General features: G+C 34.2%; 5 protein-coding genes across 7 annotated transcripts; 3 read left to right on the forward strand and 2 right to left on the reverse strand.

Annotated features, from left to right (window-relative positions):
• On the forward strand, nucleotides 1-1,436 carry LOC105649737 (large ribosomal subunit protein eL8y; the record flags this gene model as incomplete). The annotated part of the gene is given in 4 exon segments (XM_012236479.4): nucleotides 1-120; nucleotides 501-629; nucleotides 737-829; nucleotides 1,124-1,436. Coding segments are annotated over 4 exon segments (474 nt in total), but the record flags the coding sequence as incomplete, so codon positions are not given.
• A 940-nt stretch (nucleotides 1,437-2,376) lies between these two features.
• Nucleotides 2,377-11,285, forward strand: EDA7 (embryo sac development arrest 7). Its single transcript, XM_012236480.4, has 16 exons — nucleotides 2,377-2,745; nucleotides 2,906-3,004; nucleotides 3,130-3,221; nucleotides 3,884-3,984; nucleotides 4,551-4,641; nucleotides 5,114-5,172; nucleotides 5,270-5,390; nucleotides 5,827-5,895; nucleotides 6,521-6,573; nucleotides 6,687-6,795; nucleotides 7,689-7,859; nucleotides 7,952-8,110; nucleotides 8,773-8,865; nucleotides 9,519-9,704; nucleotides 10,199-10,404; nucleotides 10,598-11,285. Exons 1-16 carry the CDS (start codon nucleotides 2,613-2,615, stop codon nucleotides 10,932-10,934), a joined length of 2,079 nt encoding a protein of 692 aa, XP_012091870.1. The 5' UTR covers nucleotides 2,377-2,612; the 3' UTR covers nucleotides 10,935-11,285.
• A 1,079-nt stretch (nucleotides 11,286-12,364) lies between these two features.
• LOC105649739 (DNA-binding bromodomain-containing protein) lies at nucleotides 12,365-16,689 on the forward strand. 3 transcript variants are annotated; one of them, XM_012236481.4, is made up of 11 exons: nucleotides 12,365-12,615; nucleotides 13,373-14,241; nucleotides 14,435-14,498; nucleotides 14,570-14,710; nucleotides 14,794-14,858; nucleotides 14,940-15,000; nucleotides 15,092-15,175; nucleotides 15,289-15,410; nucleotides 15,528-15,594; nucleotides 16,041-16,162; nucleotides 16,273-16,689. In XM_012236481.4, the coding sequence occupies exons 2-11, from the start codon at nucleotides 13,510-13,512 to the stop codon at nucleotides 16,501-16,503; spliced, it is 1,689 nt and encodes a 562-aa protein (XP_012091871.1). In that variant the 5' UTR covers nucleotides 12,365-12,615; nucleotides 13,373-13,509; the 3' UTR covers nucleotides 16,504-16,689. The 3 variants fall into 3 exon arrangements, with proteins under 3 accessions (XP_012091871.1, XP_012091872.1, XP_012091873.1); XM_012236482.3 differs by having other exon boundaries at nucleotides 13,424-14,241; XM_012236483.4 differs by having other exon boundaries at nucleotides 13,504-14,241.
• A 273-nt stretch (nucleotides 16,690-16,962) lies between these two features.
• Nucleotides 16,963-20,074, reverse strand: EIF4E (eukaryotic translation initiation factor 4E). The gene is made up of 5 exons (XM_020685448.3): nucleotides 19,508-20,074; nucleotides 18,077-18,242; nucleotides 17,860-17,985; nucleotides 17,298-17,363; nucleotides 16,963-17,187 (listed from the first exon to the last, which is right to left on the reverse strand). Exons 1-5 carry the CDS (start codon nucleotides 19,810-19,812, stop codon nucleotides 17,137-17,139), a joined length of 714 nt encoding a protein of 237 aa, XP_020541107.1. The 5' UTR covers nucleotides 19,813-20,074; the 3' UTR covers nucleotides 16,963-17,136.
• A 934-nt stretch (nucleotides 20,075-21,008) lies between these two features.
• Nucleotides 21,009-22,906, reverse strand: LOC110008627 (protein SRG1). The gene is made up of 4 exons (XM_020685447.3): nucleotides 22,653-22,906; nucleotides 22,292-22,536; nucleotides 21,798-22,122; nucleotides 21,009-21,476 (listed from the first exon to the last, which is right to left on the reverse strand). Exons 1-4 carry the CDS (start codon nucleotides 22,896-22,898, stop codon nucleotides 21,213-21,215), a joined length of 1,080 nt encoding a protein of 359 aa, XP_020541106.1. The 5' UTR covers nucleotides 22,899-22,906; the 3' UTR covers nucleotides 21,009-21,212.
• Between the last annotated feature and the right edge of the window lie 463 nt (nucleotides 22,907-23,369).

The raw sequence follows: 23,369 nt of genomic DNA on the forward strand, positions 1-23,369 counted from the left end.
GCTAAGAAGGAAAGACTTCTCCAAAGAGCACAAGCTGAAGCTGAAGGGAAAACTGTGGAATCAAAGAAACCCATTGTAGTCAAATACGGGCTTAACCATGTCACTTATCTCATTGAGCAGGTATGCATTTTGATATCTATTGTGTTCCTGCTCCTTGCTGAGTAGGTAAATGAGGGATAATGCATTTTTTGGCAATTTGGTTGGCTTATCTGGGGAATTATCTTGAATTCTCTTGGTAAGATAATGCTTCAAGAAAATATTGGAGAAATAGATTTTGGATTGCTTATTTTCAGCCTTTCTTTCTGTTTATTTCTCATATCTCGCATGTACTTGATAAATACTTGTCTGGCTATAGTCATTGATTTTGCCTTTGCACTGTTGTAACTTACTCTCAAATTGCTCTATTGTATCAAATGACCAGAAGTTGCATGCACGTGGTAATGTTGATTCATCACATATCATATAGTATTTCCTGAACAAATTCTATCCTATACTTGTAGAACAAGGCCCAATTGGTGGTTATTGCACATGATGTTGATCCAATCGAGCTTGTTGTTTGGTTGCCTGCCCTGTGCCGCAAAATGGAGGTCCCTTATGCAATTGTGAAGGGCAAGTCACGACTTGGAGCGGTGAGCTTTGTGCACTTATTTGTTGCGTTAAATGATCCTCTTTAACTAGTTTCAGTTAAAAAACTGACCATTTTTGTTCTTCTGAACTTTTCATGATAAAAAAACAGATTGTGCACAAGAAAACAGCTGCAGCTTTATGCCTTACATCAGTGAAGAATGAAGATAAGCTGGAATTTAGCAAGATTTTGGAGGCAGTTAAGGTAATGAACAGCATCATATGTCTGGTAACACTAGGCTATAAAAGCACTATCATATATGATATCATGCACTAGGGGTATTTCTCATGATTTTTTGAATTGATACTTAAATATCTGTACAAATTAAAGATTTGCCTTCAGCATTTAAGCAATTTTGTTTTGTTGTTAGACACTGAGGGGCAAGTTTTTTCTTCTTGCTTGTTTCATATTAGGCCAAACATTTCAGTGACAGGATTATTATATTTCTTTGCACTTGTTTTTGTATCACAAGTCTCACTTCTCTTCAATTAAATATAGGCCAACTTTAATGACAAGTTCGATGAGCACCGCAAGAGGTGGGGTGGTGGTATTATGGGCTCGAAATCTCAAGCCAAGACCAAGGCTAAGGAGAGAGTCTTAGCGAAGGAGGCTGCACAAAGAATGTCCTAATCTTCTAGTGTTTTAGTGGAGAGAAGTTATAATTACAGAGGAATTTTATGATGAATTTTGCATTTTCTTTCTTATTGAATGGTTTGTTTTTATGAAGTTTGTCTTTGGTCCGGTAGTCCAGATATTTTGACATATTATCGTTCTTATTTAGACTACTATACAATCCTTTTCACTTCTTTAATTTCCTATCGGGAATGGCAATTTTTGACTCTGAATGCAAACTTTTCCAATATTTTCCATCAAGGTTTAAGAAATCCATTCCATTTTGTTTATATTGGACGTTGGATGATGTTCTGGTAATTGTTATTTCTTAATATGGGTTTGTCCAGGTTTTTTTCGTGGGCCCTATTCTGATTGATTACAAGGACCATTTCCATAAAATTACATCTTGATTTTCTAAAATTTTTAGAATTTAGATGATTTAACAAGAAGCTCGCAGTGTATGTCTTAAAGATGGGCTGAAATTAGTTTTAGTTGGGCCTAGTAATCTGTTCAGCTAGAACACAATTTTTTAATATGAACATAATAAATTAATATTAATAATGTTCATAATTATTGATTAAGTGAGCTTGTAAAATTGTAATCAATAACTGGGGAAATTATTTATGAATATTTCTACTAATAACAATAAAAAAAATTTATACATCTACATGAATGAAATTAGATTTATGAATTTGTGATATCATTTGTACAGTAAAAAAGACCAAAAGAAAAAGAATTTTGGAAAGCTTCTGAATAGACAATTTTGAAAATTTATAAAAAAATAAAAATATGTTAATTGTAGTAGTTTATTATGGTAAATATTTACCTTCAATCACTGTGGTCTGATTAATCATTTATATGAAGAGTGAGATGTTTCGAATTTAATTTCTCTCTATTATAAGTATTTTTATTAATTTAACGAGTGTTATTCCCCTATTGTATTGCCCGGAGTATTACTTCAATTAATCGGGTCTAGAAAAAAAAAAAAACCTCCATTGATTGTGGATAACCGATTTTACAAAATTGGTATGCTGGGTCGGTACATGCCATGTCAGCAACATGAGAGGGACCATGCTGTGACATGGCGTGCTGACGTGTTTACCATACCGATTTAGGTTCGTCTTTAGGAGGAAATTACTGACAATACCTAAAGTTCGCCCTGCCTCCCTCCACCGTCTGTGATAGGGAAGTGGCAAGAACAAAACACAGCAGAAACGAACATCGAAAATTTGATATCCAAGAAAAAAGCACCAAAGAAGTAATCAAATCTTAACCTAGCTCTAAATGCTCAACCCAAATCAGAACAACTGATATATAAGTTCTGTTTATTTAGAGTCGAAAGAAAGAAGTCTCAACCAAAAAAGAAAAAAAAAAAATGACGACGGTTGGAGGACCCATGAAGGCGACCTCCGTCAACGGAGTGAAGATGTACTCTATTACATCGCAGCAGCGCTCTATAGCCTCCTGGCTTGATCCCAAGAAGCAACGAGCTCTACGCAAAGACATAAGTACGCCCTTGATTTCTGTTTTTGATTAAAAGTTTTTGTTTATTTTCCAAAAATTTCTGCTAAATCCTAGCTTCAAACCCCCTAGATAGTGTAGATAATATAACCAGCTAGTTTATTATATCTATTTGGATGTTGTTGTTGTCTATTTGCTTGTTCTTAGATTATCAGCAAAGAGTGGAGTTGATTCAGGACTTGACGTTTCAAACTGCAACTACCAAAATCAAAGTAACTCCTGATGGAGAGTATGTTATTGCATCAGGTGCTTCAGAGTTTAGTTTATAGTTTTCATTTATTTATTTAAAATTCTGAAAAAGGATTAGGTAATGAGTGCATGTCTAGATTGGTCCTTCATTCTCAGTGAATTACATGTTTCGTGAAATGCAGGAATATACCCACCTCAAGTCAAGGTATACGAACTAAGAGAATTATCAATGAAGTTCGAAAGACACTTGGATTCTGAGATACTTGATTTTCAGGCATGCTATAAATTCCTAGATACTATAATGCAGTAAATGAATTTAATTTTTGAGGCTCTATGCATGTTAATTGAATTACGACAAGGTACAAATACTTGTAATTAGCATAACCGTGAAATGTATCCTGGCCTATGGATCATCTGAATTTAGGAATCTCAACTGATATTTTTTTTAATTGTCAAGAACTCTTCATTAAACTTTGCTTTGATTAAGTGCGAGTCAACAAGCCTTTCTTCATTCACTATTAAATTTCATAATGTGGTTGGCACTTGGCTTACCCTTCACTAGGACTGTAGCAGGAGCCTTCCTCTTCTTGTAATAACTTTGCCATTAATTTGGACAGAAAATAAATAAATTTGCATCCACGCAATTTAAATCATGGTTTTGCAAGTCAAGGGGATTATGAGAGAAGAGGAGAAAAAATACAAGTCAGAAAAAGATTTTGTAATTAGCATAAATAAATACGCATCCACGCAATTTAATATCCGTTCTGATTAAATTAATAGCAATGCAACAAAATATAGGTCAGAAAAAAATTTTGAAATTATTTTACATTATATCAAAAAGGAAAATAAGGGGAAAATATAGAGTGAGTAAAAAGAAGTGCTTTTCTGTTTTATTTTTATATTTGTGAACCCGGTGATTTTTGTCTTTTCATGCAGATATTGGATGATGACTATTCAAAGCTTGCATTTTTATGTGCTGATCGTTCCATTTGCCTACATGCAAAATATGGAAAACATTACAGCTTGCGGATACCAAGGTTGTTTTTTTTTTAGCTATGATTTACTTATCTTCCTGCTCATGTTTTATCATGCAATGTGTTTTATGCTATAATTTCACTGTGGTTTATTACTATAATACATTTTCCCCGAGATTTATGTACTATTCAGGCATCTTGAAATGCAGGTTGATTCACTTCATTATGCAGTAAAAACTTTCCTAATATGTTGACTATCTTTTTCTTGTTTCTCTTTATAAGTCATCTATGCCTAAAATTAAAGGTACAGTCATTTGGTATTTATCAATTGCTTCCTGCTTTCCTTGCTTGTAATCTCTCCTGACAAGAATTTTCTTCCGTTCTATGGTTTATGACCATTGTTTTGGAATGAATTGCAATTATGAACCTTGCATTTTCTCGTCGCTAATTCGCTTCCTTGATCTTGACATTCTCCTGTTGGATTTTTTGCATGTTGACCGACATAAGTTATGTATTGTTTTTTAACTCTTCGTCTCCCTTTTGCCCATTCTCTTTTTATCCCTCTATGAAATTCTTCTTTTCAAATATGTTGAGTGGAAAAAGCTCAATAATGCATCTATATTACGCAGGATGGGAAGAGATATTGCATATGATTGCTGGTCTTGTGACTTGCTTTGTGCTGCTTCATCTCCAGATTTATATCGGATTAATTTGGAACAGGTATATAACTTTGTTAATGTTTTCATAATTGTTTAGTAAGTGGTGATGGTCTTTATTGCATTTGATGTTTTTGTTGGTAATATATATATATAAAATCTATTTATAATAAAAAGATTGCTTTACAATGTAAAAGATTGTTGCATATTCCAGCTTTATTGCATTTGCTGCAGAAACTTCTTTTTTCTGAAATACTTCAGCCTTTGTGGAAAAAAAAATGCAATTACACATACAAACTTTGAGTATTTGGTTGTTCTGGCCTTTTTTTTTTTTTTTTTTTTTTTTTAAGTTTCTGTTAAGCAAACATTGGCTAGTTTGTGCTTTGTTATAAATTATAAATTTTTCTTGTCTAAATATAATATGTTCTATTTTTTAATAAAATGCACCTAACTTTGTTTAGGGGGTGTCTAAGATCCTTATAAAATGTTATAGCATATACTGGAATTACTGAAATTATTTACTTCCACTTTTGCAGGGACGATTTATGTCCTCACTGAACACGCAATCACCGGCTCTAAATATAGTTTGTCGTAGGTTGTTGATGAATCCTACTATACTTTCATGCTTAATATCTCTTGTTGTTGACATATCATTAAGCAAAATTGAGATGGTTCATATCTAATAATTTCAGCAAGCTTCATGGGCTGGTTGCTTGTGGTGGTGAGGATGGTGCTGTCGAATGTTTTGATATGAGGATGAGATCTTCTGTTGGTAGAATTAATGCTGTTGCACCTGCTGGTGATACCGACCACGTAAGTTTCCTGCATCATAATCCATGTTATGGAAACTGTGTTGTTTGAATTTGATTCTTGTTGAAAATGTAATGAAAATGCTTTTCTTTGATTTGGCACCCTAAGTGCTGCAGACTTGAGAGTCCAAACCACTGGTTGGGTGTTCATAGTTTTTGTCTTGATATGCTTTTGAAGGCTTGTCCCCAACTACTTATTTGGAAGTTCTAGATCAGAAGCGGGTCTTTTTTTTGTTCATTATGGGTAGTGGGCACCATATGTGGACAGACCTGCACATGATTGGACTTTTTTCATAGAAATTTATTCTGGCTATCATGTTTGAAAGATGAAATTGCAAGGGAACCTAGTATTTTAGCATTGTATGCAAGTAATTACGGATAATATAATGTCTGCGCTTATTTCTCTGAACATGCTTTCTTACTATTGTCTTGATTTGCAGGAGATCACTGCATTGGAGTTTGATGAGGATGGGGGTTTCCTGATGGCTGTTGGAAGTAGCACCGGGAAGGTATGATTTCATTATATTAATGTCAATACAATCTCACTTTGATCACCTATATTATTTGGCTTTATTGGCTGAGATAATACATCTAATATAAAATATGAGTGAGGCGGTATACCCAGTAAAACCCATCTGCATGCAGCCATCAGGTTATCAACTAGTTTAGAATTCCTTTTCAAGTGATAGAAGGGTTGGCATTGAATGCTAAAGTAAGGACGCACGGATGCTCAGTCTGGAGAGCAATTGTGATAGAAAATTCCAAATGTTTTACATTTATGTATAGCTAGGAATTTAATGGAGTTGAAGGAAGGATATTAGAGGGGAATCTTCCCATTTTGTTTGCTACCAAATCTCTTTCCCTTTTTTTTAGGAGAGAAAAGAGCAGGAAAATGTAATTAGTTAGTCCCCTTCGTTCTCTTCCTGTGAGGTGAAATTCATTATACCCTAATTTCGAGGAGGGTAAAAACTTTGTTTTCTTTTAATCTTATCGTTGTTACCCTTATTTTCTCTGTTTGTGGCAAGGTTTTGCATTTCCATTTTTTTTAAGTTGATTTTGTAGATTTAGTGCTTTGGGGTTATTAGACCCTTTAATGCTTCAGTTTAGTTAGTTTTAATATTGTCCGGTATGCAGGTGTTGCTCTATGATCTGCGATCCTCACATCCTATACGTGTTAAGGATCATATGTGAGTCTATTCGTTCTTACTAGTTATTATATTTCTGCACTTCAATTATGACGATATGATTTTTTCTTTTCTTTTGATATATGAGCCTTGGAAGCACTGTTATTGTTACATAGGTATGGCAGCCCAATATTGGACATTAAGTGGCATCGAACTCTCAATTGCGAACGAGATAAGCTAATTACCACAGATAATCATATAGTTAGAATATGGGACCCTGAGACGGTAAGGAATATCCTTTTTCTTTAGCCCCTTCATCCTTTTGATTAATGAGTTGCAGAATCTCTTTGATTTGATGCATTTTTGTTTGTTATGATTTTAGGAAAAGGTTCGGATTTTTCTTAGATAACTAAGCCACCAAAGAGAGGATAAACATATCATCAATCAATCTTCTTGTGCCATTATCATATTTATCACTCATGTCTGTCCACAATTTCCTTTTGTAGAGTCTATTTGTAGGTTCAGTTGAATCTCTTTAAAGCAGGCCTCATTAAATGAATTAAATTTTTGCAAAATTAAGCTGCTTTTGGTATGACTTCACTTCTTTTAAGAAGAGTTTTTTATTTTTTATTTTTTTAAAGCTTAAAATAATTGTGTATACATCCTTTCCAAACATGAGAATTGGCAAAACATAATTCAACTGAGTTGAAGTTTTGTGAATTTTCACATGTCCAAACAGTTTGAGCAAAAATTTGACCCCTAACCACCACTCACCTTTAATTCTTCAACATCAATCTGGTGTTTGATTGCTGAGAACAGGTCTCAGTAACATGCATCAAATGGACCGACTGCATGTCCCAAGGCTATTGATCTTACTACATTTTAGGATGAAGTTATTATAGAGTTAGTTATATTACAACTTTTAATTTCCATTTTACTGCTGTAAGTTGTTGTGGTTGTTAAAATTATTATTTTTTTCCCTTTTGGGCGGTTGAGGGGGTCGCTTTTTCGTTGCCTTCCGAGATTTAAAAGAAAAAAAGTTTGCCAATTTATGCAATTGTATGTGCCTGTGTACACTTACTAAGTCCTTTTTGATCAGGTAAATTTGGAATATTAATCATCATGTGAAAATATATCCTTGGTTTTTTTTTTTTCTAAAAAAAGCTGTTCATTCTCAGGGGGATGGTATGACAAGCATTGAACCTACAGCTGGAAGCATAAATGATATATGTGTGTTCAAAAACAGTGGTTTGATGTTGCTGGCTTTGGAGTGCAGCCAGATACCATCTTACTATATTCCTTCCTTGGGACCTGCTCCTAAGTGGTGTGCTGATCTTGAAAATACAACGGTTTGTTTTGACATATCATTGGCTTTCTCCTTTTAGATTTGTTTAGCATCTTTTCGTCAGGACGATGATGTCATTTGGGTTCATTTTTGCAGGAGCAACTGGAGGAGAAACCAGAAATGAGCATATATGATGATTACAAATTTTTGACAAAAGAAGATCTTGAAAAATTGAATTTAACAAATTTAATTGGCACCAATCTTCTAAGGGCCTACATGCACGGGTTCTTCATTGATTACCGGTTGTATAAGAAGGTTGGATTCAAAACAAGTTTTTGCTTTTTATGTTGTATGCTACCTGCTATTTGACAAAACTCAAAAATGCTAGTGAAAGATGCAAGTAGCTAGCCATCTTTCTTACGCTTCTTCTTTTCCTAAGTGAGGAAGCTTTTGTTTGTGAGAAAAGAAAATGCTGGAGCAACATTTTGGTGAGGTTGTGTTTCAATGCTCTTATCAATCAAGATCTTAGCAGTAATGCAAATAAATATTTCTGACAGATTAAATTGGGATAAAGTATTCTGACCTGTTTGCAAAATATAATAAATAATTGATGGCAGCTTTTCTTTGCTGCTATATTTATCTGAAAATGCTGTTGATAGTATTTTCTTTGTCTCAGCTGGATTTTCTGTGAAATCAATTTGCTTTAGGTTATTTGTCTTTAGGCATGTCTGCTATTTTCCCAGCTACTTCAGGAGTAAAAGCTTGAGTGTATGTTTACTGAATCTATTTTTTGTAGTTTACAGCTTTTCTGAGTTGATCATGAATTCAAGTTTATCTTGTGATCTGAAACTTTATAATTCGTGTCTTTCAAAGTAATTTTAGGTTCTATTCAAGTGCCCTTATGGATATTGATGGCAATAAACAATGTTTTTCCTCTCTCTGCTTTATGATATTAATTCATATGGATTTTTATTCAGGCAAAAGCATGGGCAGATCCTTTTGCGTATGAAACTTATATGGAGCAGCAGAAACGAGAGAAACTGGAAGCTGAATTCGGACGAAGAATTACGGTTAGCGTTCCATCCTAAAGCGAGTTTCTTTATTATCATCTCCTACTTTTCATATTGTCTTTTGCTTATGAGAGCATTTTCCCTCTTTTTTTTTTTTTTTTTTTTTTTTTTTTTTTAAAACATGATTATGGTTTATCAATCTTTGACATGATAAAATTGATTTCCCCTCCTTCTCATCTCCTTTTAAGATATCCAACATGTTATATTTAACATGAGTTGGATAGTTTACTGGACTTAAATGTAAAGTGTGTTATTAGAAAATCTTACCTTCCTTGTGAAAGGTGAGTTCTGGTTTCTTGCACTATATGTAGTAAATATCATTTGATATCTTGTTGGCATGGAAATTGTAATTGTTATCAAGATAGCGGATATGATTTTGTGAATCTGAATTGATTTCCAGAGAAAACATTATATTAGTCCTTGAAGGATAAAGACTGGAACTGGCTATTCAAAACAGTTTGTATGTGTATATGAACATATGTATTATATGCTGCTGATATTATGTGTATTTCATACTACGTGTTTGTTATTGCTTCAGAAGCGCCATACATAAATTGTTCTTTAAGGTCTTGGACTGGTCTCGAATGGGAATGACATGGAGGTCACTTCTGCTTGTGTAGAATGTATATTCTTACTACTTTTTCTTCCTGCAGCTGGACAGGAGAAGATTACCAAAGGTCAACCGTAATCTGGCAGCTAGTATCCTTGAAAATGAAGAAGCTGAGAATGAAAAGAAAGAAACTGATGAAACTGAGACCAAAAGAGCATCCAAGAAAAAGAAAGGACTTGGCGCTGAGATATTTAAAGATGAGAGATTTTCAAAAATGTTTGAAAATAAGGTATCTTATCTGATAATTTGGTAGTTCTACTTTGAATTCATCGGGATTTTCTTCTCATCTATTGTTCTTTGTTCACCAGATGATACTCATCAAAATGATTGTTGAATGCTTCCCTAGCTTAAAAGAAGCAGTTGTAGCATAAAAAATTTCTGAATGGAACATTGTTTCCAATAACATTTTGATTCAAAGATTTTGAGGAAGTTATAGATATAGTTGCTATAATCATATAAAAAAATATCATTTATGCTTTTCAATCTCATATTGGGCTTGGTTATTGCATGGGAAAAAATTGCAATCTATGCAACCATGGCATAGATTTTTGCCTGGATGAAAGAAATCAGCTTTTTTTTTTTTTTTGTTCTGCACTTGTTTCTTTCTGGTTGCTTGTGGCTTGTGCTTTCAAATTTTGATTGGGTGATTGCTTTCTTATTTTTCTGACTACTATATGTGGTCAATTATATACTAAATGTTAGCTCATCTTATTCTTCTTTTAGGATTTCGAGATTGATGAAGAGTCACGAGAGTATTTGGCTTTACATCCAATGGCTTTGAAGAAGCAACCATCATTGGTAGAGGAGCATTTTGAACCTATTAGTGAAGATGAGAATTTGAGTGATGCCGATGCCTCATCGCAGTCATCAGAAGATGATGAGCCTGGCAATGACAAGAAAAAAATAAAGGAGAAATCACGAGTTCCAAGGTAACGTTTCTGTAATAGCCTGTTTTAAGTGTAGTTATGCATCTGCAATCAATATTCAGATATCAGTCGGAAGCTTCAAATTGGTCCTCCGGATTGTTCCTCTGGGGAAACAAATATATGCACGTGGTCGAACTTGCAATTGTATGTGGCTATTTTCAGGTTACTAATTTACATAGTTCACTCAAATGTGTAGATTATACGAAGTGAAGGATGAGAGGCATGCAGAAGCATTCTGGAACAGTGTATCACTTGCAGGGGAAGAGTCTCGTCCTCTTGGAGAGAGGGTGGCAGCTCTTGGAGATGACCGGCAGATTTCTGGACTACCAAATAATGTGAAGTTGGGACCAGGAGGATCACGAGAGATTTCGTTCATTACTAGAAGCTCGGCGAAGTACAAGGAGGATGAGGACAAAGAACCAAGGAATGAAAAGAGGAGGGGAGTCCCGTCATTAGGGCTAAAGTCCAGCAGATCAGGGTTTAGAGGTCGCGGAAGAGGGAATAGGGGGAAGGGCAGAAGAGGCCGACGATGAGCATTTACCTCATTCATGTGCTAGTGATTTCTGACTTAGGTAGCATTTTTAGGTTGCATTTTGTGCCTCAAAATTATTCAAGGGAATGCAGAGCTGCTAGGATTTTGGTTTTGCCTTGGGTTTATCCCATATATTTAGGAATACTGAGAGGTTTATGTTTGTAATTTTTTTTTCTTTTTATAATTTTTTTAGTGGGATATCTCACACAGAGAGAGGGTCTGTAGCATTAATATTCATATTGAATATGTTATGGTTTCCAAATTAGAAAATTAGTTTTAAAAATGTATAATTTGAGAGGAGTTCAAAGTTGCATTTATAATTCTGATTTATGTTAATGGTTATTGTTTCAAACTGCTGCTTTTTTCTTTTAAGATTTAAAATTTTTAAATGAATAAACTATTGTAAATCTAATCCAAATTTCAGAGACTTGACAAGGTTGTTAAGAATTAATTGTTACTTCCAAAAACAGTGCAGCCACACGCCCAAAATTGTTAAGAATTAATTATCGTTAAGAGAAGTATTAATTATAATTATTTTCCTTTTTATTTTCCTATTTGATCAAATCATTATCTTTGTATTCATCTACATAATTTTGTCACTCCTCATTTATAGTTACTATAGTTATAATAATTAGCTAGCTTCAATCTTTATTTCACGATTACACACCCAAAAAAAGAAATGTGTCACCAATATTCTACTTCATTCATAATTATCATAGTTATGTTTTTTTTTTTTTTTTTTTTTTTTTTTTTTTTTTTTTTTAAATGATCATTAAATTTACGCTGACTTGGAAAATTCATAAAATATTAGTGGTTAAACCACTCAATATAGTTTATCTGGCTCATGAAATTTTACATTTTTTATTGAATCAAAAAATAAAGAAAAGATGAATTACTATTAGTTTTAATAGTTTGATAAAATTTATAAAATAGAACTTGTTGATAGAAATTAATTAAGAGTCCCTTTATCATGTTGTACATGATTTCAGGAAAATAAACTAAATTTTATTAATAAAAATTATTTAATAATTTAATATAAATATAAAATTGACTTATTATTTCTAATCAGATTTATTTATGAATTTTTCCCCATTATATTCAATATAAAATAAATAAAATTTAGGGTTTTGATTTTGTAGATGTATGAAAAAGAAATTTTAAATTTTGTATTAAAAATCAAATTGATAATTTATAGCAAAAAATTAAAAAAAATGGTTTATTAAAATCCAAAAATTATTTAATTATTTTTTGAGAATAAAAATTATGATTTATAAGTTTCACTAAACCATAAGGATTAAACAATAATTTACCTTAATAGAACAACACATTAGATATTTGTAAAGGAAAAAACAAAACACAAACCGACACAGAGGGCATAAAGGTCCTTTTATCAGAACGAGGTAATTACTTACGGATATTCCAATGATAAACCCAAGGTCTTCCTCGCGTCAATGAGCGAGTTAGGGATAGAGTAGAGAGCGAGAGAGAGAGCCAAAAACCCTAGCGGGAGCTCACTCTCTGTCTCCACTATAAACCCTTCTTTACTCTACTCAACTCTTTCTTTCAACCTGTTAGTTTTGCATAACAGCGATCTACTAGCGGTGCGTATTAGTTATCTCTGTTTCTCCCGTTTCTCCGAATCGAAGCGGATCCATTGTTCGACGGCCTCTTCTTTGATCTTGGTAAGTTGTATTCATAGCCCCGATTCCTTATTATGTAGTTGTTTATGTTACTCCATGTCTTGCTTTTCTTGGTTGATTCGTGGGGAGCAACTAGCAAATCTACTGTTTTCCTTTATCCCCTGGTCTTCAAATTTTTATCAGGAATATTTGATTAGTATTAGTCGGAATATCTTTGTATAGTGATTTGTATTCTTGTCGGGGAAAATTTTTCTTCTTCCCCTTCTTTTTGTGTTCAGAATTCGGATTGCGTGAAAGCTCGGATTTTGACTTTTCTTTTTTTTGGGGGGGGGGGGGGTCTTGAATCTTGATTTTCCGGCAAGGTTTAGCGAGTTATTAATTTCTAATTTGCATGATTTCTGTAATCCAATATTTTTTTTTTGTATTTCTTTGCAATTTAAATCATTGTTTTTTTTTTTTTTTTATTTCCACCTTTTGGTTTGATTTGATTTGTATTCTCCATATTTTTTTTTGTTTTTTAAATTTTTTTTTGTATTTAACTAACTCGAGCCTCTTGATGCAAATTGATATAGTCTGTTATTATCTTCATCTTATGGGCGCTCTTCGTGGGTCTTGCATCTATTAAATTGGAAGCCATCTTCCTTTCATGGTTTTTGCTGCTTAACTCACTGGTCACTGTCCTTGGAAAATTGAATATGTTATATATACCTGCTCATGTTTCTTATTTAATTTTCCTGTTATATTTGATTATCTGTAGTACGTTTAGTTTAAATACTTATTTACTGAAAAACTATTACAGGTTTCCAATGGATTTTGTTGCTGCTCATGCATTTTGATTTTCTTTTTATAGGGCACTGATTGGTTCAGTGTCGTTGCATTGAGGAGGTAGAACCTGGAAATTTAGGTGGTACATATCTTGTGTTCTTGCAGTTCACAATGATTGCTGCTCAGACTGTTACAGCAAAGAAGTTGAAGATTAAGTTTTCTTCCCAAATATCAGAATCTGCTCCTGGGATAAAGGCATGTGTGTCGGCACGTCATGCGGCTGAGAATTATCATCATTGGTCTGATGAGACACGGAATATGAAGCAGAAACCTACGGGGTCAGGGTCTAATAAACGTGGCCCGCCATTGATCATGGAGGCTGAACCACAGAAGAGGCAGAAGATGGATCGCAGTGTGACACAGCAGTGTTCTTCACTTGTAAAATCACTCATAAATAATCCGTGTGGTTGGGTTTTCAAGGATCCAGTGGATCCAGTGGCACTGAATATTCCTGACTATTTTTCAATTATATCAAAACCCATGGATTTAGGGACAGTAAAATCCAAGCTTGAGAAGACTATGTATTCTGGAACCAACGAGTTTGCGGCTGATGTCAGATTGACTTTCTCTAATGCCATCCTATATAATCCTCCATCAAATTATGTCCACAAAATGGCGCAGAAACTGAATAAGATTTTTGAGACCAGGTGGAAATCTCTCCAGGCGAAATGGAATCATGAAATTTCAAATCCCAGCAGTGGAAAAGTTTTGACTGGAAAGCCAGAGGAAGTCAGTGATATAAGAAAGAATTGTCCTGGAACAGCCCCTCTTCACAATGCTGTTTTAGCTAAAAGGGAAAAATCATCAAAGGCAACAAATAATTTATCACATGCTAGAAAAGAAGTAAGTTGTTCCTTGCAGGTTTCTGATGAGTTGTGTCGTTTTGATTCATATTTGATTGATGTTATTATGTCATGATTGCTGTATCTTTGCCATCCCATTTATAAATATGTTATTGTATGCACATCGTCTTTATGTACTATCTGGCATTTCTGATGTTCTTGTATGTTATTGAAATTTGTTTTTGATTTTGAAGGTAAAACTTTCTAAGCCAGGGGAGAGTTGTGTTCGCAAGGTGATTGAACGAGATTCTAACAAAGGTATGAAGTGGCAGAGTGAAATTTCTGCTTTATGGCTCTTTATTGGAGCTAATTAGCAATGTGTCTTATAGGCACTAATAGTGGTGGTCGACGTGCTTGTGGCTCTGCCAATGTCAAGCAATCATTGAGCCCTGTTGTTAGTGGATGTGGCACATGTGGGAGTATTACCTGCCAGTGTAGCCTTCGTAGCGACTCCACCCATGCTTCCTCAGGTTTTTTATTCGTATTTTTACTCAGTGTCAGTGTTCTAAGTATTTTAATTGACAACCTTACTTATAATGACTCCTTGGTGTAGATATATCATCTGAGAGGTCATCAGGCAGAGATAACCATGCATGCAGCACAGAGCCATCAGTATCGGTAATTTCATCATGTCCATTGTTGTGATTTATAATGTCTGTGTGAACTGCCATGTGTGATTTAAACTGAGTTCAAATATAGGGTTGTCAGGGGAAGCACATGTCAACTTCACAGATAAGCAAGTCAGATCCAGATTCTGATGGTGAGAGAGTCTTATACTCTGTAATTTTCTGATATTCTACTGCTAGTATTGGTGGGTGATCTAATGGGTTTCTGTTTGAATCTATGTGTAGGGGCTGTAAGTGCTTTGGATGATGAAAATATATGCCCCAGTTCTCAGCTTACGACTAGTGCAACAGATGCAACTTCTGCAGAAGGTTGGCCTATCTTAATAATAATAAAGCTGACTTAAGCCTTAATTGTTTACTTTAGCTTTTACATTTGTTGTTTCAGCTTCATTAATTTTTCTCTCCTTCCTTGTTTGGTTTAGGATGGAGACAACCTATTTTAGATGTACAATTGTCTCCGACAAAGGCCCTTCGAGCTGCAATGCTAAAGCATCGATTTGCAGCCACAATCTTGAAAGCGCAGCATAAGACACTCCTGGATCAAGTAAACCCTGTCCTTCCTCCACCCTTCCTTTCTCCTTTATTAGGAAATTGTAAGTTATTCTTAAAGTAAGCCAGAAGTAATGTTGGCATCATGGCTGATGATAATTCTTATGAACAGGGTGATAAGGCTAATCCATTGAAGTTGCAGCAGGAAAAGGAAAGATTGGAGAAGAGGCAGCAGGAAGGTAATTTAAGAAACTCGGTCTGATTAGAAAATAAGATAGGATGGTATATTGAGGCATCAAGAGTACCTTTTTATCTATTTCCCAACCTTGCATCCTCCCTTCCCCTCGAACCCCACCCCCTCCGCCAACCAAAACAACCTTGTCGAACCTTATTCTTCCTCCCACCATATCCGCCAACCAAAACAACCTTGTCGAACCTTATTCTTCCTCCCACCATAAAAACATATGCACAGAGATAGAAGAGAGAAAACAAGAGATCCTCTCCCTCATGTTATTTGGGAATTCTTTCTTTGGATCAGCCATATTAGGAGGCCAAGTTTTATATGAACTGATGGAAGAAACGTTCTGGAACTTGAAATTATGGTCATGTATATGCATGATCCTATGGAATTCTTCTAGATGTTAGCATCTATCTCCCTGCTAATTTAAGTTTTTTAATTATACAGATAAGGCTTTGATTGAAGCCAAAATTAGAGCTGCTGCAGATGCTTCACGAAAGAGGGAAGAAGCTGAGTTGAAAAGGCAACGTGAGAAAGAAAGGGAAGCTGCTCGAGTTGCATTGCAGAAGGTTTACCTTTGGGCAATTGCTTTTGACAAATTTAATATTGAGGTTTCATTTTGTTTAATGGCTTTGTTCATAATAGTATTCTCATGAGATTCTTTTTTGCCTGGATCCAGATGGAAAAAACTGCTGAGATAGTGCAGAACCTTGACGTTTTAAAAGAACTTGAGATGCTTAGTGGGGGTACCTTATTCTACAAATTTCATGTTGATAGCAGAAGAGCTGGAAACGTGGCTGGAGACCCTCGTAGCCCATTGGAAAAACTGGGTCTGTTCATTAAGGATGATGCTGGTGAAGAGGATGAGATATTAAATAGGGATGAAGAGGAAGGCGAAATATTTCCATGAAATATTTAACCCAACATGATGAGCTATTTTTCTTTTCTTCTTTCTGTCTGTTAATAGCTTTTGGCAGTTAGGCGAAGAGACATTATATTTGTAAATGGATGTATTTTTGTAGAGATATGGGTGAAAACCCTGTAGTCAATGCAAGTCTATAAAGGGTCGGTATAATATAGTCGACTGGTTTACCTCTGTTCTGTGCTATGATTAATTTTTGTCAGCGTAAATCTAAATGTTTGGCATTGTCTTGACGTGAAATGAATGATTTGATTAAAGTTTGAAATGTACAGAAGTGATAATGCCTTGACAATTCATTAATAAAAAATCTTTTACGAGTATAATCATATTTGGTCATCTCTCTCTATGCGAGTGCATTCAGTGATGGAAAATCAAAATTTAGCGATGCCACATTCTGAGCTTAGTGATTCAATTGTACCAGTCAGCTTTTATATCGGGATAGAGACATGACCCCAAAATTTAAAAGCTTCGAATTAAAATGGAAATAGTATTTACATATCCAAATAGAACAACGAAAAAGGTATGTGGTGTTCATAAGATGTTCTACGCTTAAGCAATTGTGAGATCTAGATCCCTAGGGTATTCGGGCAGCATAGCCAGCAGAAGAGGCTCTTGTGCATCTTATGTCGTGTAGCGATTCTTGGCAGCTCTGTCATGCTTCTTTGCATCCTCCTGAGAAAAAAAATGGAACACAAATTTTAGTTCTTCACCTAGGGCTAATAAAAGAGAATGAATGATAAGAAAAAAAGCAACAAAAAAAGAAAAAAAAAAAATCTCTTTACATGGAATATAAATCCGATGGTGTCATTATAGTCCAGCAACTCCTTCCATTGTTTTCCAATGCTCAACTGCAAAATATATAGTTGAGGTCAAGAAATATATAACGTCTGAGCATTTGCTGATAACAGGTGAGAATGATCATATATTTTATTTCACTCTTCAATGTTTTGGGATAAGGTAGCAGACATACCCTCCACTGTCAAACAAGTCATGAGATATTCCAATTAACACAATTTGTAAATCAGTTCCTAGCTAATTAGAACATGCTATCAATAGGGTAAGAAAAACATACTTTTTCACAATAATATTTGAGCGTGATATAGCTATTCAAGCATGTCTGGTTCATTCAACAACCTAATACTCTGTGTCATGCTCATCTATTTGTTTTCAAGAAATAGGATCCAAAGCTGTACATGCCACCCAATAAGAAGAACATACAAGATAGTTTCCTCTATTGAATTTCAGATACAGGCAGACAACAAACAAGGCAAAAAAATTACATGAAGAACTTAACTACAAAGATTTGAAAAAAAGAAAAAAATCATTTTCGCAACAACTAATTACCTGAGAAGCTTCATTTGAAGCATTCTTTGTCCAAAGAGCTATTTTATCCTGCCTAGCTCTGACACTGACAACTGCTCCACAGATATCATCTCCGTGGTCAAACTGCTCTCCAATCATAGCCAGCAACTAAAAGAAGCAAATAAAGAAATAAGAGGCACTATCATATTATACTGCAGTCAGCGTTTAATTAATAGCTTGTAATAGTATAGGAACATACTGTATACAACCAAGAGGTATCTGATTTCCCTCTACCAAAGGTTACGGTCCACTTCCCCCCATTAGCACAAACAGGATCCTCCCATTTTGGCTCAATTTTATATTTGAAGCAATGAAAGTCAGCCCCTACAGCCAGCTTGCTTGGATGATGAATATTATTGTAAACACTGAAATTCAGGAAAAATTTCATGCTTGAGCTCATCACAACTATATACATATCAGAGAAAGACAACAGGAGGTGACACATCATATAGTTTGAGCAAGCAGCTGAATTCGTGGATATTAAAAAACCAAGCACACATTAATGATTTCTTAGATTCTAGTGCTCAAGAACGTGAATTTATCTTCATCCAAAATCCAATTCAGAAGAGTAATTCATTTTGAGACTCATAGCCATCAACACAAGCTCATGTAAAATAAATCTTGCTGTGCACAGGGACAAGCATACACATTACTCATCAAAAGAATGCTTCTGATCATATGGTTAAGAAATTTATCCAGCTTCCTAAATTTCTACTTCGGGTTATCCTATAAAATTGGCTACAAGCAACACAAGAAATTGAAGTAAAAGCCAATAGCCAACGCGCTCAGCCAAATCAACAACAGACACTTTCACAAACCAAAATTAACCTCCCCCCCCACCCCCCCCTTTTTTTTCTCTCTTCCCTTCTAATAACCCACCGCTCAATTTCTAATATCACTTAATATCCATCATATTGAATAATGCTTCACCAGTTTTTGATTCCTCTGAACAATAACAAACCTAATTAACCCACTTCACATTTTATGTTTTTTTTTTTTTTTTTAAAAAAAAAGAAGGGATCATTTGTGGTTAATCCAATGGCAACGAAAGGAAACATCTAATTATGCTCCCCTAAAGCAGCTCAAAAATCTACTTTCGTGCACACTACATATTCTATGACAAGTAGAGGGGAAGGGAGTAGAAAAGAAAAACAGATTAGAAGACAAGTATTTCATATGAAGCAATCTCACTGATTATTCAAGAAAATCAAGAATAAAAAGTATAGCATAATATAAAAACTAGACCTCGACTAAATGTCGGAAAAACTTCTCCCATTGGTCATTCAATTTCCAAAGATAAAGGAAAAATTGCAAGCCAAAAAAAAAAAAAAAAAATCCAATTTCAGTATAAACCAAATTATAGAATTCTTCTACTCATTCTTTGAATTTCCTTAATCTCCCTCAAGGATCATGTCCTAAAACAGAGAAAAGAGATGCTCAACGAGAAAGCAAATTCAGTAGATTTCCTTAATCAAATTCGTGGAATCTCAATTTCCCTCCCTGTACATCACTTTTACCGTCGATTACATAACCAAAACAAAAAGTAGACCTATAAACCAATCCGAACAAAATTAAAGAGATCAAAAAGATGTGAAAGCAATCAAGAAAGAAGAGGAACAAGATCCTTCACCTCCAGAACTCCTCGACAGTAGCAAAAGTATAGACAGAACGCATAGAACTTCCCCAGGTGGCTTGCTTAGACTTGGAAGAAGGGTTATCGAACCAGAACGTCCACTGGTGTTCGAGAGGGTGCGGCTGGTAAGTTACAGCTGTGGATTTCTCAACCGAAGAATCCTCGTCTCCCACGATCTCTCCTTCTTCCGGCTCATCATTGTTAACGTCGTCTTCTGCCTTAGGGATAGGGTTTGGTATAGGTGTTTCTCCAGTGGTTGTTGTCGACGACTTCTGTGCCTCTTCCACCACCATTGTTTGCATCAAACTTCTCTTCTTCTTGATTTCCTTTTCCTCTTTGCAGAATATCAGTTTTCTACGTTCATCTGCAGAGAAGGGGTTAGGTTACTATAGAGAGAGAGACGGATCCAGAATACATGGGTTAGAAATAGACCGGATCGGGTAAAACCGACAAGCGACAACCAACACATAGATGGGCAGAAATTTTCCGAAAGCCCGAATATCTGGGCCCTGTATTTTGATCGAGTTGTGGCCCATTTCTCTATTCTCAGATAAAAGTATTTAACAGCCGTTGTTATTATTGTTATTACTATTATTTATATTTAAAATTTGAATAGAAAATTATTTTTTGCACTATCTTTAGTTAATTAACATTTGAAATTTCTTATTGTGTTATATCTTTGGCATGTTTCAAAAATTTTTTAAGGAGCAATATAAATAAAATAAATGGTTAACATGAAAAAAAACATTTTGCCCCAAATGGTCAGCTTGATCCGTAAAAAAAAAAAAAAAAAAAAAAGTTTTTGAAGTGGAAATTAACAGGAAAAAGATAAAATCCTTCTAACTGGTTTCAAATTCCATTTCTAACCTTACACATAAAATTCGTATGAAAATACAATTTACTTTCATCGATTCAATCACCTAATTTATTTATTCTCGTAAGTAAATGGTCTAATTCACATTATATATTTCTTTTTCCTCCAATGATAAAACATCTAATTAAATATTAAGTTATCTAATATCATGTTGATTAAATGTTTATAAATAAATTTTTTATATGTTACTTGACTAATTCAATGTAATTACTTTTGAAATAAATCACTCTTTTATTAATTAGGAATTTCAATTTTTTATTCTTGTAGCTGAATAATTTTTGCTAGCTTAAGCTTTTTGTGATTGAGATAATAAAACTTGCACATTCTTTTGTAATATGTATATTTATATGGTTTTATACCCAACGCTTTTATACTTTCCATTAGCCAATAAAATAATAATTTCTACCATTCTTATGACCAGCTAATTAATTAATTAATTAATTATAATGTCACAGAACATGTGTGTATATAAATAAAACTAGTCAAGGCCAAATTTATTAGTCAAAACACATATCTTTCTGAATCCTTACTTACTAGGATCGAACTATATATATATATATATATATATATATATATAATTTCATGGATCAGATGAGAGATATTAATTAAGTAGAACATATTTTCAATAAGAAGCTTTGTTTTAATTCTAAAAAGGAATATATTATATAGTACATCAAACATATTACACAGACCACTATATTATTGAACTATTTTTGTTATTTCTTTTGTAAAAGACTATATCCATCTGCAGATTGTACAGAGGAGAAGACTAAGATGTTATAGTAATTTTTTGAAGAGGAAATATATATAAAACATAGAGGATGGTAATTAATTTGCAGGATGAGCAAGATTAATCTTCATATGCTCGAGGAATGATTTTCCATTGAGCTTACGAGAAAAGAATTCTTTGAAATATTGTTCCATCCCAACTCTTTTGAAGATTGGCGGATTATCTGGGTTAATGAGACTCATTACAGGTCCAACCTCTGCCTCAACTTTTGGGTTCACAAAAAATGCTATAGAAATCCTTTCTTTTTCTGAATTTACTACTACCTTGTGCTCAATGCTATTGTACCTCCCATTGCTTAAAATCTGAAAAAGAAGAGATTAAAAGCAAGTCCAATGTCAAATAATTAAGTCAATGTTCAATAACTTTAAAACATTATTTAAAAAAAAGAAAAGAAAATCCATGTGTCTTGTCCTGGATTATAGGTACACCCTCATATATATCTTTACTATTTTTGAAAAATGAAACTTAGCCAACAAAAAGTAAACTTCTAGCGTTTCCGACTAGAAAAATTAATGCAAGACTAGATTCAATAAATCACGTGTGTTTTTGTTATTTATATTGATATATCTGTCAGAGAAGTGAGAAAGCAATTAAAATGAGAGAGTGAAATATAACCAACCAACCTCAAGAATGTCTCCTACGTTCACTACAAGTGAATTTGGAAAGAAGGTCACAGGACTCCATTTCCCATCTTTTTTAATGTGAAGACCATCCACTCCATTGACTTGGTTAAGTATTGTCAGCCCAGTTGCGTCTGAATGAGGAGTTATGCCTACAACGAGCTCTGGTTGTGGACATGGAGGATAGTATGTCATCCTTATTGATTGCATTCCATCATCAAACATATCCTCCATTTCCTTTTCGTCTATCTTTAAAGCTTCTGCTAAATACCCAAAAAGCTTCCTGGAAAGCTTTTGTAGTTCCAGTATGTAACTTTCCAAGTTATTTCTGCAATAGCAAGAAAATATTTAAATACTCTTTGGGTGTAACTTAATTAGACTGGTATTACTATTCAAACTGCTATCCTGAGAGATGAATTTGCAGCAGGTTATTATAGGTAAAACTGAAACACGAAAAAAATAAACCAAAAATAAAAATTAGAAAAGGAAAAACATACCTGAGAGATGAAGGGAGCTCTGGAAGAAGGTGAGGCTTTCTTCTATGAATAGGGTTTGTTATAAGATAGAATCTATCACCCCAATCAAGTTTTCCTCTTAATCTGGAGGCAGTTCCATAGCCTTCAACATCACCATCTGGTCTTATCGTGTATTTCATTTTCTCTTCCAAAGGAAGTTTGTAGAATTCTTCAATATCATTTTTGAGATTTTCCATCAGCAAAGAACTAATTTCATGGTTCACCAACTGTTCATTTAAACCATACATAAATCTCAAAACAATTAGATGTTGACTCTATCTGCACTTTCTGTTGTTAATATCACATATATAAGACATGAACAACAAAACAAAAAATTAATAACCTGGAAGATGCCCCATTCCTTGCATGTAGAGTGGAGTTTTTCAAGTTCTGAATCAGTAGAAAGCAACAGTTTCAGGTCAATAATGGGTAATGATATTGGAAAGGAAGCAGAATCGAAGGATTGTTGATCAGACTGAACATAGTTTTGTGGGACAGAGAGGATAGGCTTTTTTATGAGCTCCTGAACACTAATCGCTGCTTGGAAGTTCTCATCAAGGCTATTACCCAGATGCGATGAGGATGCCATTTTGCTTATACAACTTAAGATTGAAGCTATAAATAATTAAGGTTAGTGCATGCTTATATAGCCACAAAAATAAATGATTTTAACAAGAGTTATCAATAATAGACTTTTGAACTGTGAATGGCCATCTGTCATACTGCAAATAATCATATTGCCATATATATGTCATGCTGTAAATCACCAAATTTCTAACATCAAATAAGAAATATCTTTAGAGTTATTCTCTTACATATATAATTTTTTTTTTACAATAATTAATGTTATAAAAATGCTTAAACCTATAGAAACTTCAAAGTTTTCTATTTAAATTATACATAATTTGTATTATGAACTGAATTCAATGGATAGAATGGTAGAGCAAATTAATGTCATTTAAGGAAGGGATAGGCTGTAGTTGACATTGTTGTTGTAGCAACTCGAACATTCAATTAACTAAACTTAGTAGAAGGGGACGGCACATGTTCAGAAACTAGC

Source organism: Jatropha curcas, chromosome 11 (genome assembly GCF_041381405.1).
Source record: "Jatropha curcas cultivar XTBG-Jc1 chromosome 11, XTBG_Jcur_1.0, whole genome shotgun sequence".
NCBI classification, from domain to species: Eukaryota; Viridiplantae; Streptophyta; class Magnoliopsida; order Malpighiales; family Euphorbiaceae; genus Jatropha; species Jatropha curcas.

Excerpts from the sequence above, each read along its gene's own strand:
- EIF4E (XM_020685448.3), bottom strand. The coding sequence starts at position 19,812 with ATGCAAACAATGGTGGTGGAAGAGGCACAGAAGTCGTCGACAACAACC. Across the intron at positions 18,243-19,507 it reads ACTGTCGAGGAGTTCTGGAG|TGTTTACAATAATATTCATC; the intron begins GTGAAGGATCTT and ends CCTGAATTTCAG. Across the intron at positions 17,364-17,859 it reads CTTCAAATGAAGCTTCTCAG|TTGAGCATTGGAAAACAATG; the intron begins GTAATTAGTTGT and ends TATATTTTGCAG.
- EDA7 (XM_012236480.4), top strand. The coding sequence starts at position 2,613 with ATGACGACGGTTGGAGGACCCATGAAGGCGACCTCCGTCAACGGAGTG. Across the intron at positions 6,574-6,686 it reads ATACGTGTTAAGGATCATAT|GTATGGCAGCCCAATATTGG; the intron begins GTGAGTCTATTC and ends ATTGTTACATAG. Across the intron at positions 8,866-9,518 it reads AATTCGGACGAAGAATTACG|CTGGACAGGAGAAGATTACC; the intron begins GTTAGCGTTCCA and ends TTCTTCCTGCAG.
- LOC110008627 (XM_020685447.3), bottom strand. The coding sequence starts at position 22,898 with ATGGCATCCTCATCGCATCTGGGTAATAGCCTTGATGAGAACTTCCAA. Across the intron at positions 22,123-22,291 it reads GAGCTCCCTTCATCTCTCAG|AAATAACTTGGAAAGTTACA; the intron begins GTATGTTTTTCC and ends TTGCTATTGCAG. Across the intron at positions 21,477-21,797 it reads ACGTAGGAGACATTCTTGAG|ATTTTAAGCAATGGGAGGTA; the intron begins GTTGGTTGGTTA and ends CTTCTTTTTCAG.
- LOC105649739 (XM_012236481.4), top strand. The coding sequence starts at position 13,510 with ATGATTGCTGCTCAGACTGTTACAGCAAAGAAGTTGAAGATTAAGTTT. Across the intron at positions 14,711-14,793 it reads CTCCACCCATGCTTCCTCAG|ATATATCATCTGAGAGGTCA; the intron begins GTTTTTTATTCG and ends TCCTTGGTGTAG. Across the intron at positions 15,176-15,288 it reads AGATGCAACTTCTGCAGAAG|GATGGAGACAACCTATTTTA; the intron begins GTTGGCCTATCT and ends TGTTTGGTTTAG.